At 30.2% G+C, this 12,749-nt stretch overlaps 1 protein-coding gene across 1 annotated transcript in view; it reads left to right on the forward strand.

The window, feature by feature from the left end:
* Window positions 1-9,178: 9,178 nt before the first annotated feature.
* LOC145933172 (puratrophin-1) overlaps window positions 9,179-12,749 on the forward strand; it is a 322,624-nt gene continuing 319,053 nt past the window's right edge. Inside the window, exons 1-2 of the mRNA XM_083032711.1 lie at window positions 9,179-9,309; window positions 9,426-9,471. Of these exons, the coding sequence (XP_082888837.1) occupies window positions 9,248-9,309; window positions 9,426-9,471 (108 nt within the window). The 5' untranslated portion in view covers window positions 9,179-9,247. The remainder of the gene's footprint in view (window positions 9,310-9,425; window positions 9,472-12,749) is intronic.

Below are 12,749 nucleotides of genomic sequence, written 5' to 3' on the forward strand. Positions count from 1 at the left end.
AGAATTTTCTCTTAGAATTTACTTTGAAAATCATAGTAATCGTGGGATGGAAAGAATTTTATGAGAATTTCTCTGATTAATATTTATCACAATAAAAATAATAATATCTATTACAATAAAATATAAAACATGTTTGATTAATTTTACTAAACTGCATGGTAAAATTATTCAAACATGTTTTATATTTTAACGTGTAGATATTATTATGTTTATTATGATAAATATTAATCAGAGAAATTCTCATAAAATTCTTTCCATATTGTCCCACGATTACCATGATTTTCAGGGTAAATTCTAAGAGAAAATTCTTTCTGTGTATTTATTAAAAAACAAAAATTATACTAGAGCAGGTATTGAATAAAGAGAATGAGACAATGAAAGATAATTTTTATCTTTATCTTATTTAGTTTATTTTTAGATTATTATAAAATGTTTTACTATTATGAATGTAATTACTTACATTTAATAGCAATCGCTATTAAAACAGGAATTGGTTGCCGTAATTAAAGTTGCATAATTAATCATAATTTATGATATAAATTTTATAAACTTCTTTGTCTATACTCGATGTATATTCAATCTTGCACTGTTCGGATATAATGTTTCAATTTTTGATTTATAATGACATATTTTTTTATTATTGGTTATATAATTAATGTGTTTTACACAACTGTATTTAAATTAATGGTATTACTAGAGTAATAAAGTTCTGAGGAAGAGAAAGCCAGTACACGCAACGCTAACGATTTTTTTCTTATTCATTATATATAGCTTTTGCATTCTTAATTATATTTTGTTTTTCATTGACATAAGAAATTCATATATCGAATCTTATTTTTCTGATATGATTGAGTCAATTACTGTTTTTTTTTGTTATATTCTGCAATATGTACTTATATGCTATTATAAAATAATAATGTTTTAAATAATATGTTATAATTCTTTAAACCTGATTAATATTTTCTGACAGTTATCAGCTGATTTCTGTCAATAAATATTAATCGCAGATAAGGCATTTTAACATATTAATTATTTACAATCTATTACTATTTTACATTTTATAACATATTATTATTTTAAAATTTAATTAGCAAATTAATATTTTTTGCAGAAAATAACTGATTAAAGTAAAGCATTAGTTTGTTAATTAAATTTCAAAATAATATGTTAAAAAATAAAATAATAAAATTAAACAGCTGACTTCTGTCAAAAAAAGGTTAATAAAGCGTTAATTTGGATTTTAAAATAATATGTTCAAAATATTGAAATATTGTAATATGTTGTAAATAATATATTATATTACTTTATCTCCGCGATTAATATTTTTTGACAGAAGTAATAATATGTTATATTTTAAACTCGATTAATATTTTTGATAGTTATCAGCTGATTTCTGTCAAAAAATATTAATCGCTTATAAGGTATTACACTGAGAAAATTTTCTCTTAAAATTTACTTTGAAAATTATAGTAATCGTGGGACAATATGGTATGGAAAGAATTTTATGAGAATTTCTCTCATTAATATTTATCACAATAAAAATAATAATATCTATTATAATAAAATATAAAATATGTTTGATTAATTTTACTATGCAGTTAGTTTAGTAAAATTAATCAAACATATTTTATATTTTATTATAATAGATATTATTATTTTTATTGTGATAAATATTAATGAGAGAAATTCTCATAAAATTCTTTCCATATTATATTGTTCCACGATTATCATGATTTTCAGGGTAAAGTCTATAAGAGAAAATTCTCTCTGTGTACAACATATTATTTACAATATATATTACTTTTTAAATATTATTTTTAAATATTATTATTTTAAAATTTAATTGACAAATTAACGCTTTATTAATGTTTTTTAACAAATATCAGCTGATTAATGCGTTGCGTGCGTAGCGCGCGCTTGTGTTCGCTAGTGATCTAAAAAGAAACAGAAAATACAGATTTCACGCGCATATAATACAATAATCACTCTTTTCAAGATAAATTTTTCTACACTTATTATTTTGTTATTACTTTGTCGTTGAAATTAGATTCGAAAATGTATTGTTGGCCAACGTTATACACAATCTTACTACCTCCGCTCCAATCTATGCTCGGCGGAGAACGCGGAGACGCGTGAGATAAACTCACGTGTCGGTGAACTCATGCCGTGCATGCATAATCATAGTCTCGTGTATGCACATATATGTGTGTCGCAATCAACCTCGCGTACATATATGCAGTTTCTTTTTCACGAGGACCACCTAGATGGACCGTGACGATGATCTAACCGGATTCGACGCTGCGAGAATCTACGTGTTCGCGAATACATTTACGCATATAAACGCACGTGAGCGCGCGGAAAATTGCGCGTGTACGTCGTCCGTATACGTAAATTACGCACACGGCTATCATTCCCTGATAGTGAGAGCGGATAAATGAGACACACGGCCAAGCAGATATAAGCGTGCGAGCCAAATGTGTATAGGTCTTTCGAAATCCTTTTACGAGCATCGATTCGCGTGACAAAGTTCGCATTTCACGTACGCTCTCAGCTGAGAATATTAAATGGTAATGTTTTATCGTATATAAGATCGACAGAGCGCGGAATACATATTATAAGATCGATCATACGTCGAGACGGAAACATGTAATCGGATGGGTTTTAAATGTCAAGTGCAGGAAAGACATGTTTTGTTAATGTCGAATGAATCATGATATAGGAATTCCATTCTTTATTTTACTTGCTACGTACGATAACGTTTATTAGACATGATAACATAATTAGACATGTCTCTGAAAGACTTAACTATATTAGATATTATATATTTTGATATACGAAGAGAGCAACAAAAGCGAAAGTATGAACCAAAAGAGATTAATAGTGCGAAATAGATTTCTAATCTTTGAAAATCACAGAAATAGTTTTTAAAGTTGTTTAATTTTCTTCTGCCTTTTATCTGGCTTTTATAATGCAGGAAAGAATAGCGCAAAAAACAGTCGGGATTCTCATTCAATTAGACTCACCATCTCTACTCAGCAGACATATGTACTGTTACAATTTATAACTCCGAAGGTATTCCCAACAGAAAGCTCGTTTTTCCCAAAAGAAATCCGCCAGCCATCACATTTCTGCGGTTTCTCTCACTGCAGGAAAGAATATGGAAAGATCGTATTTAGGCATCTCCTCGCAATGAGAAATTAGGTGTCTGTCTTTGTTAATTGCTCGTATGCGGATTTCTAGATTTATTTTTATTGTATGAAAGCAATTGTGTCAAAAGAATCAGTCGAAACTGTTCAATGTGTACTAAAACCTTCGATATACTGCTTATATTAATGATAATCTTTAATCTTAGAAACATTTTAAATAGTAAACATTTTAAATAATAAATAATTATTGCTATTGCATATTATATTTTTTAGATAATTTTTAAAAATATTCGGACAATAATAGAATTTAGTTATTATAGACAATATTTATTAAGTTAAAGTAAAAATGCAATTATATTATCTGAAATAAAGAGAAAGTTCAAGCAATAATAAATTAATATATAATAATAATAATAATAATAATAGTAAATTAATAAATTATTCAAATTATATCTGGAAAAATTTTTGCAACAATGTTATACGCATACAATTTAAAACGTGTAGCGGTGTAAGCTATTATACATAGCCGCTTTTACTTACTTCAACCGGAAACAATATGTCCACATAAGTGTTAGATGAGAAATCGACGCTGTCTGGATTTCATCATCTACGATTGACGACTATTTATCATGCCGGATCTCCTGGCATATTACTAGAGCAAGTACTTTAATTGCAGGATGTCGTTAGTTTATTGCGACAATCTACCGCGCGAATGACTCCATCCATGATGCGTGACGGCAAGTAAATATCTATGCTGACTTATAAACCCATCCTGTTAATCATTCATTCCATTGTCATAGATCAACCTACAATGATGCACTTAAAATATTTTGAATCTAATGTCTGGCATAAATACAGGCAAATTTTTCGCACAGAAATAAAGATGATAATAATTTTTATTATAAACTTATTATTTATTATTTTTATTATAAATTTTTATAATTATAATTAATATATATATATATATATATATACATATACATATATATACACAGGGAAAATTTTCTTTTAGAATTTACCCTGAAAATCATGGTAATTGTGGGACAATATGGTATGGAAAGAATTTTATGAGAATTTCTCTGATTAATATTTATCACAATAAAAATAATATATATCTGTTACAATAATAAAATATAAAATATGTTTGATTAATTTTACTATGCAGTTTAGTAAAATTAATCAAACATGTTCTATATTTTATTGTGATAGATATTATTATTTTTATTGTGATAAATATTAATCAGAGAAATTCTCATAAAATTCTTTCCATACCATATTGTCCCACGATTACCATGATTTTCAGGGTAAATTCTAAGAGAAAATTCTCTCAGTGTATTTATTTATTTCAAAAGTATAAAAAATTTATTTTCAGAAAGAAAAATATTTTAATACATAGTGAAGAAAATTAATTGAACTTTTATTATCTAATATTTATGATAATGATTTATAAACATAAACGAAATTTGTATTAATCCAAGCTACTATGTTGATACAATCTTCTTTAATAACTATTCTATCATATTTAGAATGATTTATTAATCGACAAAAAACAGAGTGGGGAAGCATGGAATGAACCAATTAAAATGATAATGAACGATAACCATGATCGATATTTTGAGTGAGACAATGACGATGACTGCAATTTTACCGTGTTGCTGCCGCGATTATTGCGTAACACGCGTTACGCAAACCGACAGGCGCGATCGCGTCAGCTGTTGGAAATGTACGTTTCTTGGAGATATTATCCGAGAACAATGCTCTTTCGTTATCCTGTTAATTTATACGAAAGTACTCTGGTAACGGAGATTTATATAAGTATAAACAACTAAAAATTTAGTAAAGTTCTCAATGCGAAATACAAATTTAAATTTCGGGTAAGAAAGAGCCAGATGCAGATGGTAGTGCATCAGTTTCAAAGAAAATTGATTTTTTATTGAACAAGGCACAAATTTTCCTTAGTGCGATACCAAGTAATTAAATAGATCTCACACAATTTTAGATTTTTATTTTAATAAACTCATCTTTATTTTAATAAAGCCGTCCCCCTAAAGAAGCGTAGGCGAGAAAAAATTAATTATCCATTACAAAACATCATTACCATAGACATCTATTGTCATAGACATAACAAACTAATTTTGTAAACATTATATTAATGTGATTCTATAATAAATTTAGCAGACATTATTATACATATATACCGTTATAATTGTAAAGTATAAGAACCAAAAAAGTGACGCACGCATGTTCTTCCCTTTTGCTACCACTTTTCGTATAAATGTCTACATATTTTATTTCCATATCGAGAAACATCATGTTTATTGTTTAAAGATCTATCATTATGAACATCCGCTTCAACGAGATAGGCCGATCTTTGTATCGTGTGATTCAATACGCTATAATTACATTTGATTATCTATTAATAATATCCGCCCAATTCAGAACACGTAAGACTTACGCAAATTAATTACTCAATTATCGATCGATTAAAAATTTTGATCAATCAATAGCATGCAAAATACACATTTTTCGAAATATATATTTCTATATCCGAGAAGTAAAGAGGAATATACAAGTCCTAAAACTTATTTTCTTTTAAAAAAGTTTGGGAACATTCCTATTTATATAACTTTCAAGATAAATTCTTTTTTAAGAGATAATTTAAATAAATATATTTTTTAATTAAATATATATATATATATATATGTATATATTAATTAAAATAATTAAAATTTTTATTTGTAAATTATTGTAATATAGATCCTTGATGTTTAAGCAGTCTTTATTTAAAATTAAAATTAAGGCGATTAATTTTATTTTAATGTAAATTTCAATACGTCTTATATGTTATTAACAATACAAATACTCATCATATAATTGGTTGTTTTTCTCAATTTGATTTTATATTTTGTAACTTATATAACTTGTTTTCTTCATACATAAAGTAAAAACTAATAAACTTGCACTTATCCTATATGCTTCTCGGATGCAAGTTTTACGGGCGACAATTTTATTCTAATGAAATCAAGCAAGAGTCTCAACATCGTATGATTCGATTATTTTTTTAAAGTCTGTCGACATTCGATTATTTATTATCGTGAAATTCGAGATGCAGTGAGCGTTTTTCTTTCAATGTTTCGATCCTTATAAGAACCTCGACTCGAGCGGAATGATTTCGTGCCCAAGTGATGCATGAAGCATAATCGCACCCACGAGTAATGCCATAATCGAATGCAGCGTTATGTCTTTATCGCCTCGTATAATTGCATATGTGTGTATGTGTGTGCGTACGTGTATGTCCCTGTGCAAACGTCAATTTGCAATGAAGGCGTGGCGCCATTCAACGAGATTCGCAAGGACAGAGACATTAAACTTTATCCCGTTGCACCACAATTTGTATCCTGATACCTATCCGATCTGTCTCGCCCACGTGGCAAGTTCGTAAAAAGTTCATTGGAATCGGTGCTATGAAATCGAAAGTGCGATTCAGGTGTATGTATGAATATCTCTAACATTTTGAGGAAATAATAATAAGAAAAATAGTTACTTTTATATATTGTTGTAGAAAAATTAATTCATTCTATAAACTCGAATCTCACTCTCTAATCTTCGAAATCAGATTTCGGTCTTGGAACTTCATATTTCATATATTTCTATTTTATAAATTTTAATTATTTATACTTATAATATATATTGCTGTATTAAAAAGTATTATAATTGTAATATATGTGTTAAATTCTAATTTCAAATATATGTATAATTAAAAACATACACATATATATAATCATATTGATATGGCAGTAGGCTGATAAAATCATATTTATCATATATATTATATATATTTATGATTAATCTCTCTCTCTCTCTCTCTCTCTCTCTCTCTCTAAACGATATTTTGTAGAAGACATGTGCTTGAAATATTTAGTTGGTTATATTAGAAACATTTTTTTATATTAGAAATTTCAATAGAAATAATTTGTACATAGAATTGTACACGTATACTAACAAACTTAAAGCTATTTTACCATTATAAATAAATTTCATTATGAATAATTTCTTTAGGAGAGCAGTTATGTGGCCGTTACACAAATATTATCTGAAAGTTGTTCCAAAGTTCGGAATATTAAAGTTTATATACAGACTTTCCGTCTCTTCTATATTATAACTTGCTTGAAGAGTATATTATTCAAAGATTTATAGTTTTGTGCGAAAATTATTAATCAATTATCATTTATCGTGATTAAAATTCTTCTTCGTTTTACGATGAGTCAACCAGAGTCTTTCTCGCCCTTTCTTCTTCGTCTTGTCTTGTTATTATCCTTTTACCACCATTCTCTATACTATCATACCAGAATCTTCTCGTCTCGCGGCTTCGTTCTGTTCTTTTCGAATGCAACGTGTCTGCTTTGGTCGCGTGCGTCGAGAAGAAAGCGAAGAGAAAGAAAATATCTTTTCGCGAGTGAGAGTGAGTGCAAAGAACAAAGCTCCGAAAGGTTTCGAATGCACATACAGGCTCTCGGTCGGCACGACGTCGTGCGAAACAAGAATATGAAACAAGAAACGCACGTCGTAAATATTACTTCGACGTAGGGCCGACTGTAAAAATCCACGCCGAGAGACGTGGCGTTTAATAAGAAATATTGATGGTTTTTTTAAGAAAAAAAGCAAAGAGGCAATAACTTCGCCACAATTTCAGAAGTAACAAGAAGTAGTAGATGAGAAAAAGACAAAAAAGAATATATAATACAAAAATATTTGAATTTTATGATGATAATAAATCGAAGAGAGAAAATCGAAGAGAGGGCAGGAAGTTTTTAGTATTATATATATATTCTAATTTTTTTTAAAGCACGCTCAAACGAGTATTATTCGGCTTCCTTTAAACTCGGTACGCAGATAACAAAGATTTGATTGAAACAAAATTTGCTGCTCCTTTTTTTGACAACTTACAGTTGTTGAAGTATTAATTTAGTTACCTACACACACAAATTTACTTCATTCATTTTAGTTACACAATAAATAATTTACGTATTAGATTCTCTCCATTAGATTTCAATGCTTATCACAAAATTGCAAATTTAATGTCAGTAATCTTAGACTATTGCAAACGTAACACATGCTTTTACCTACTTGATGCTTCATTTACGAAGCCGCAGACATTTTTGCGGATAATCGCAGCTCATGGATGCGTAAAGCTATTCGCGTTTATTCGCGCATGTAGTCCTTGATAACGCATAAATGCGATGGTGAACTGACATGCACGCATAAGTCTCCAGATGCAAGCACGGTTGTACTATAAATTGCGGAAACTTTCTTTTTTACGGGGTTGTTGCGTCCTTAATGCTGTAGACAGACTTTCAATAACGAGCATAAAAAATAAAGGTTTTTATTTTCACATCGCAATTTTATACTAAGATTAGAACACAAGCGCTCGCCATTCCTCGATTTTTTATAAAAAAGAACGATATTTTTATATAAAGTTTGTTTAAACTTGATTAATATTTTTTGACAGAAATCAGCTGATAACTGTCAAAAAATATTAATCTTTGCTTTTTATAGATAGTTTTACTGTATTAGTAACTATTTATCCCAGCAATAGCACTGGAGGTGAATTATTTATTATGATTAAACGTCCTCGAGTCTCGTGATTTTGAGTTTCGACTCTTATTCACGATTTGACAGAGACATACGTTCACATGAATGTAACGTATGTTATTCTCACTTGTCGAAGGGATTATCGTCAATAATACCCCCCTCCCAATGGGTACACCTTGACGTGGTGGGATATATTTATTTAATTATATTTAATTATATGGGGTATATTTATTTAAGTATCTTTCTATATTTGTATTTTATTTGTTACAGATAGCATTGCTGATAAGCTGCGCGCTTGACTGCGAGATTCTCGAGTGTCGATCGGACGTTGATTCGTGCGATTATAGTTTTCGAATCGTTTCTTCTCATTGTGCAATGTACGCGAAAGACGCGTGCGATTCACGCGTCGCGTCGGGAGTGCCGTGTAAAGTTTCGCGTGTCGGGAGTGCCGTGTAAAATGTCGGGCGATCGTAATTATTCGTATTTTCGCGAGTGTCGCGAGTGCTACCATGGAGCAAGAGAGGAGGAGGAGGCTCGGGGAGGCATCAGGCGACAACGGAGCAACTGCGAGGTATGCAGAATAAAAACATTTTTTTCTACATTACACTGAGATATTCGACCGTTTCCAGACTTCTAAAACATTCTATACCCCCATGTATATACATAATTTGAATATTTTGTTTTCAGGTCAATGTGTGTGCTGTGTACTACAACTTCGCTATTGCACGTATCGGTGAGTGAGAAATTGTTTATTTCGATCGAGTTCAAATATGAATAATCGATTTTTTTTTGCTCCAATATAAAAACGGCATATTTCATAAACAATTGACACAAATTCGATAGACAAATTTAACGCAAGATATAGCTATCCATAATTTCGCGAGTTATAATTTTTATTTGTTTAAAGATCGTATTTGATATAATAATGAGATTAAAATTATAATCAGTCGTATATTCAATATTCGGCGTGAAATTATCATCATTATTGCATGTTTTTATTCAAAAAGAATAAATAGATAATCGAACGCAAAGAAAAAAGGAACTCAAAAATGACGACGTTGGCAAATACAACAGTACGTAAAATAAAGTGAGAAAATCATATTTATATTCAACGTGCATATCTCGTTGAATGTGTATGCTATTTCGCATTGCGCTGCGACTTTCCGAAAAAGGGATATCGCCCGCGAAGAAGTTGATAAAGATAATTTTATGCCCTGGACGCCGTTTCTTCGCATTTTCGGAGAGATTTACATTACGAGAATGAGGTGAACGGTAAATTTTAATTGTTAGACCGGTCATAGGTTTGCGGTAAATGTTTCTTCGTTATTTTCAGTGTAATCTTATACCGCAGGGCTGCTGATGTAAGTATCTGTGATCATGGTCATAACCATGTATTCGAGACGTGTATAATGTGTAATGCGCAAAACCTGCGCATCGCATATGCAGCGCACGACAGGTTTATAAATGCAATAAGGGATACGAAGTGCCATAAGTCAGACTCACAATCAGAGCGAAAATCGTAAACTCGCGGAATTCGAAATTTTTACTTCGTCGCTATAAACTAATCGTCATTCTCATTGTATTTATATATTTGTGCTCGGTTTCACATTTTAAAAAGATAGGCGCGAAAGCATCTTCCTATAAGATAACGCCATGCATGCTAGAATTTCGTCAGATCGAATAATAATCATCATCGTTATATACACGGATTATTCTCTTTGATTAATTTGATACATTTACATGATACGTATACATAAATACATGTATGTATATACAAATACGTCGTGAAGACCCGTATATCTTGCAACATGTTTTAATCCGTTCTCTAATTAATCGCGCTTTCTTCCACACGTTCGATATAAAGCAATTTAAGACAATTATATTTTTTCACATGCCGTCATAGAAAAAAAAAAAATTTTTTTTACAAACAGGCAGAACTAGAATATTTAAAATGCACAAAAACACTCGCAAACATTTCAAAAAGAACATACCTTAATTGCTGACACAATTATGAAATATCTCTATAATTAGTAGAATTTGCCAGGCATATAGCATTCATTAATAATTACAATTTCTGAAATTCGGTTAATCGAGATCTCGCTTTATAGAAGACTGCGCGTCGCAAAATGAGTCTCTTTTTTTCTTATATCGATTCTGAGCACGAAAGTGATCGCCAAACATGGACACGTAGGAGAGAACGCATTGACATCTACTTAACTCTATGAACCTTTAGTATACGTGTATTGTGTTCGACAAAGATCGTGCGTGATCACGCCACGAAAGCGGAAAATAAAATAATTGTCGCAGATCCGGTCTACCGTTATTGAAATAACTTATAAATTCGTAATATCTCTATTGAAATAAGTTAATTAAGCAATTACTGGATTAGATTTTCGATTAAAGAGAAGAAAAAAAATCAGCTGTTCAGTTACGATTGTTCAGCAATTAGACATGCGCACGATCGCATCAGCCGATATCGCAATTGCAAGAACATTGAATCTGAATAGAAATTATGTAACGTGATGACGTAAACCGCAGCTATTTAGATAATTTTGCGCCATGATATATTTTAAAAGATTTTGATTAAATGTAATATATGTAAAGAGAGATATACATAAAAGGAATTATTATAAAAAGATTAGTTAAACAAAATATATAAAATCGAAAAATATAAATATTGTACTTTTAACAAATTTATTTTGCATTTTTTAACGTGTAAAGAAATGTATTTTTATTAGTTAAACTAGGTATATTTTAGTTTCACATCCTAATAAATGTCCATTGCAATTAACGCAAACAAAAAATATATTCACGAAAATTAATTATGTCCACAATCTCGTTAGGCACGTATTTGGAAATCGTACAAAAATGAGGCAACGCATTTTTATGTCAACTGTTTTTACGTTAATTCGTTAAACGTTAAACGGTACATACAACTGGTTCATACATTTCTCTGCCCTTTTTTCGTAACCGAACCTGGTTCTCCTCGATTTTCGGTCAGAGAAGTCTTAAGAGTCATCATCGCCGCCCACGGGCGCAAGCCAACTTGTTGTATGAATGAACGTTAAGGGAACAGGAGAATCGTTTTCGAGGATGTGCACGAGGCAAGAACACCCACGTGTCCCTCGCGGGTTGAAAGTGCGTGCGATGTATAAGTAACGCGCATTTTAACGCTGCATATACTCTCTCTGCAATACGTGTGTGTTTGCACTGTAACATACAGATTGTGAAAACGACGACTGAATATAAACTTATATTAATCATGGAATAAAAAGATTTATTGAAACAGCTAAAATTTTAATAGTTTCACAAATATACAACCGTACTATACAGACAACCAATCTTCTGTGTCATAGTAATCAAGTTTCAGAGCTGCATAAAATTTATGATTATAACTGATAAAATAGGATAATATAGCATGGCAGACTTATTAATATAGCAAAGACAATATTTTCTAATTAATTCAATCCAAAATATGGCTTTAAATTTACAACAAAGTATATTTATTGAAGTAATACATATTTTTGCTGCTTTACCAAATAAAATTTGGTATATTAACGATTTATTATAGCAAAGAATTAGTTGTTGCCAATATAATATATAATATAATATAATATATATCGATATAATATAAATTTTTCCTCTTTTCTCAGTCATTTTCAGAAATTCTTTCGCTGTCCTTTCGAGAGTTGATATGATATATCTCTCTGTACATTTGTTAGAGCTGATTATATATCTCTCTGTATTTATGTGGCTTAAACAGCTGACAACACGCTCAAAAGCCGTGATCAATTATCGCGCGCGATCTTGGGGATCAAAAGGATCTTTGTCGAAAATATAATAATGACCCTGACTATAATAGACCGAAAGAAAAACATAAATATGACCAAATATATTAGACCTGGCCATGAGAAACTTTCTTCTACATATATATAAAATTTAATGAACATATTCGAGGTAATACACGAAATACAATTTTCAGGAATAAAAATGTAATACAAATGTAAATAT

This window comes from Prenolepis imparis, unplaced genomic scaffold (assembly GCF_030444845.1).
Source record: "Prenolepis imparis isolate NDT839.2.m4 unplaced genomic scaffold, iyPreImpa1.0 SCAF_2, whole genome shotgun sequence".
Lineage (NCBI taxonomy): Eukaryota > Metazoa > Arthropoda > Insecta > Hymenoptera > Formicidae > Prenolepis > Prenolepis imparis.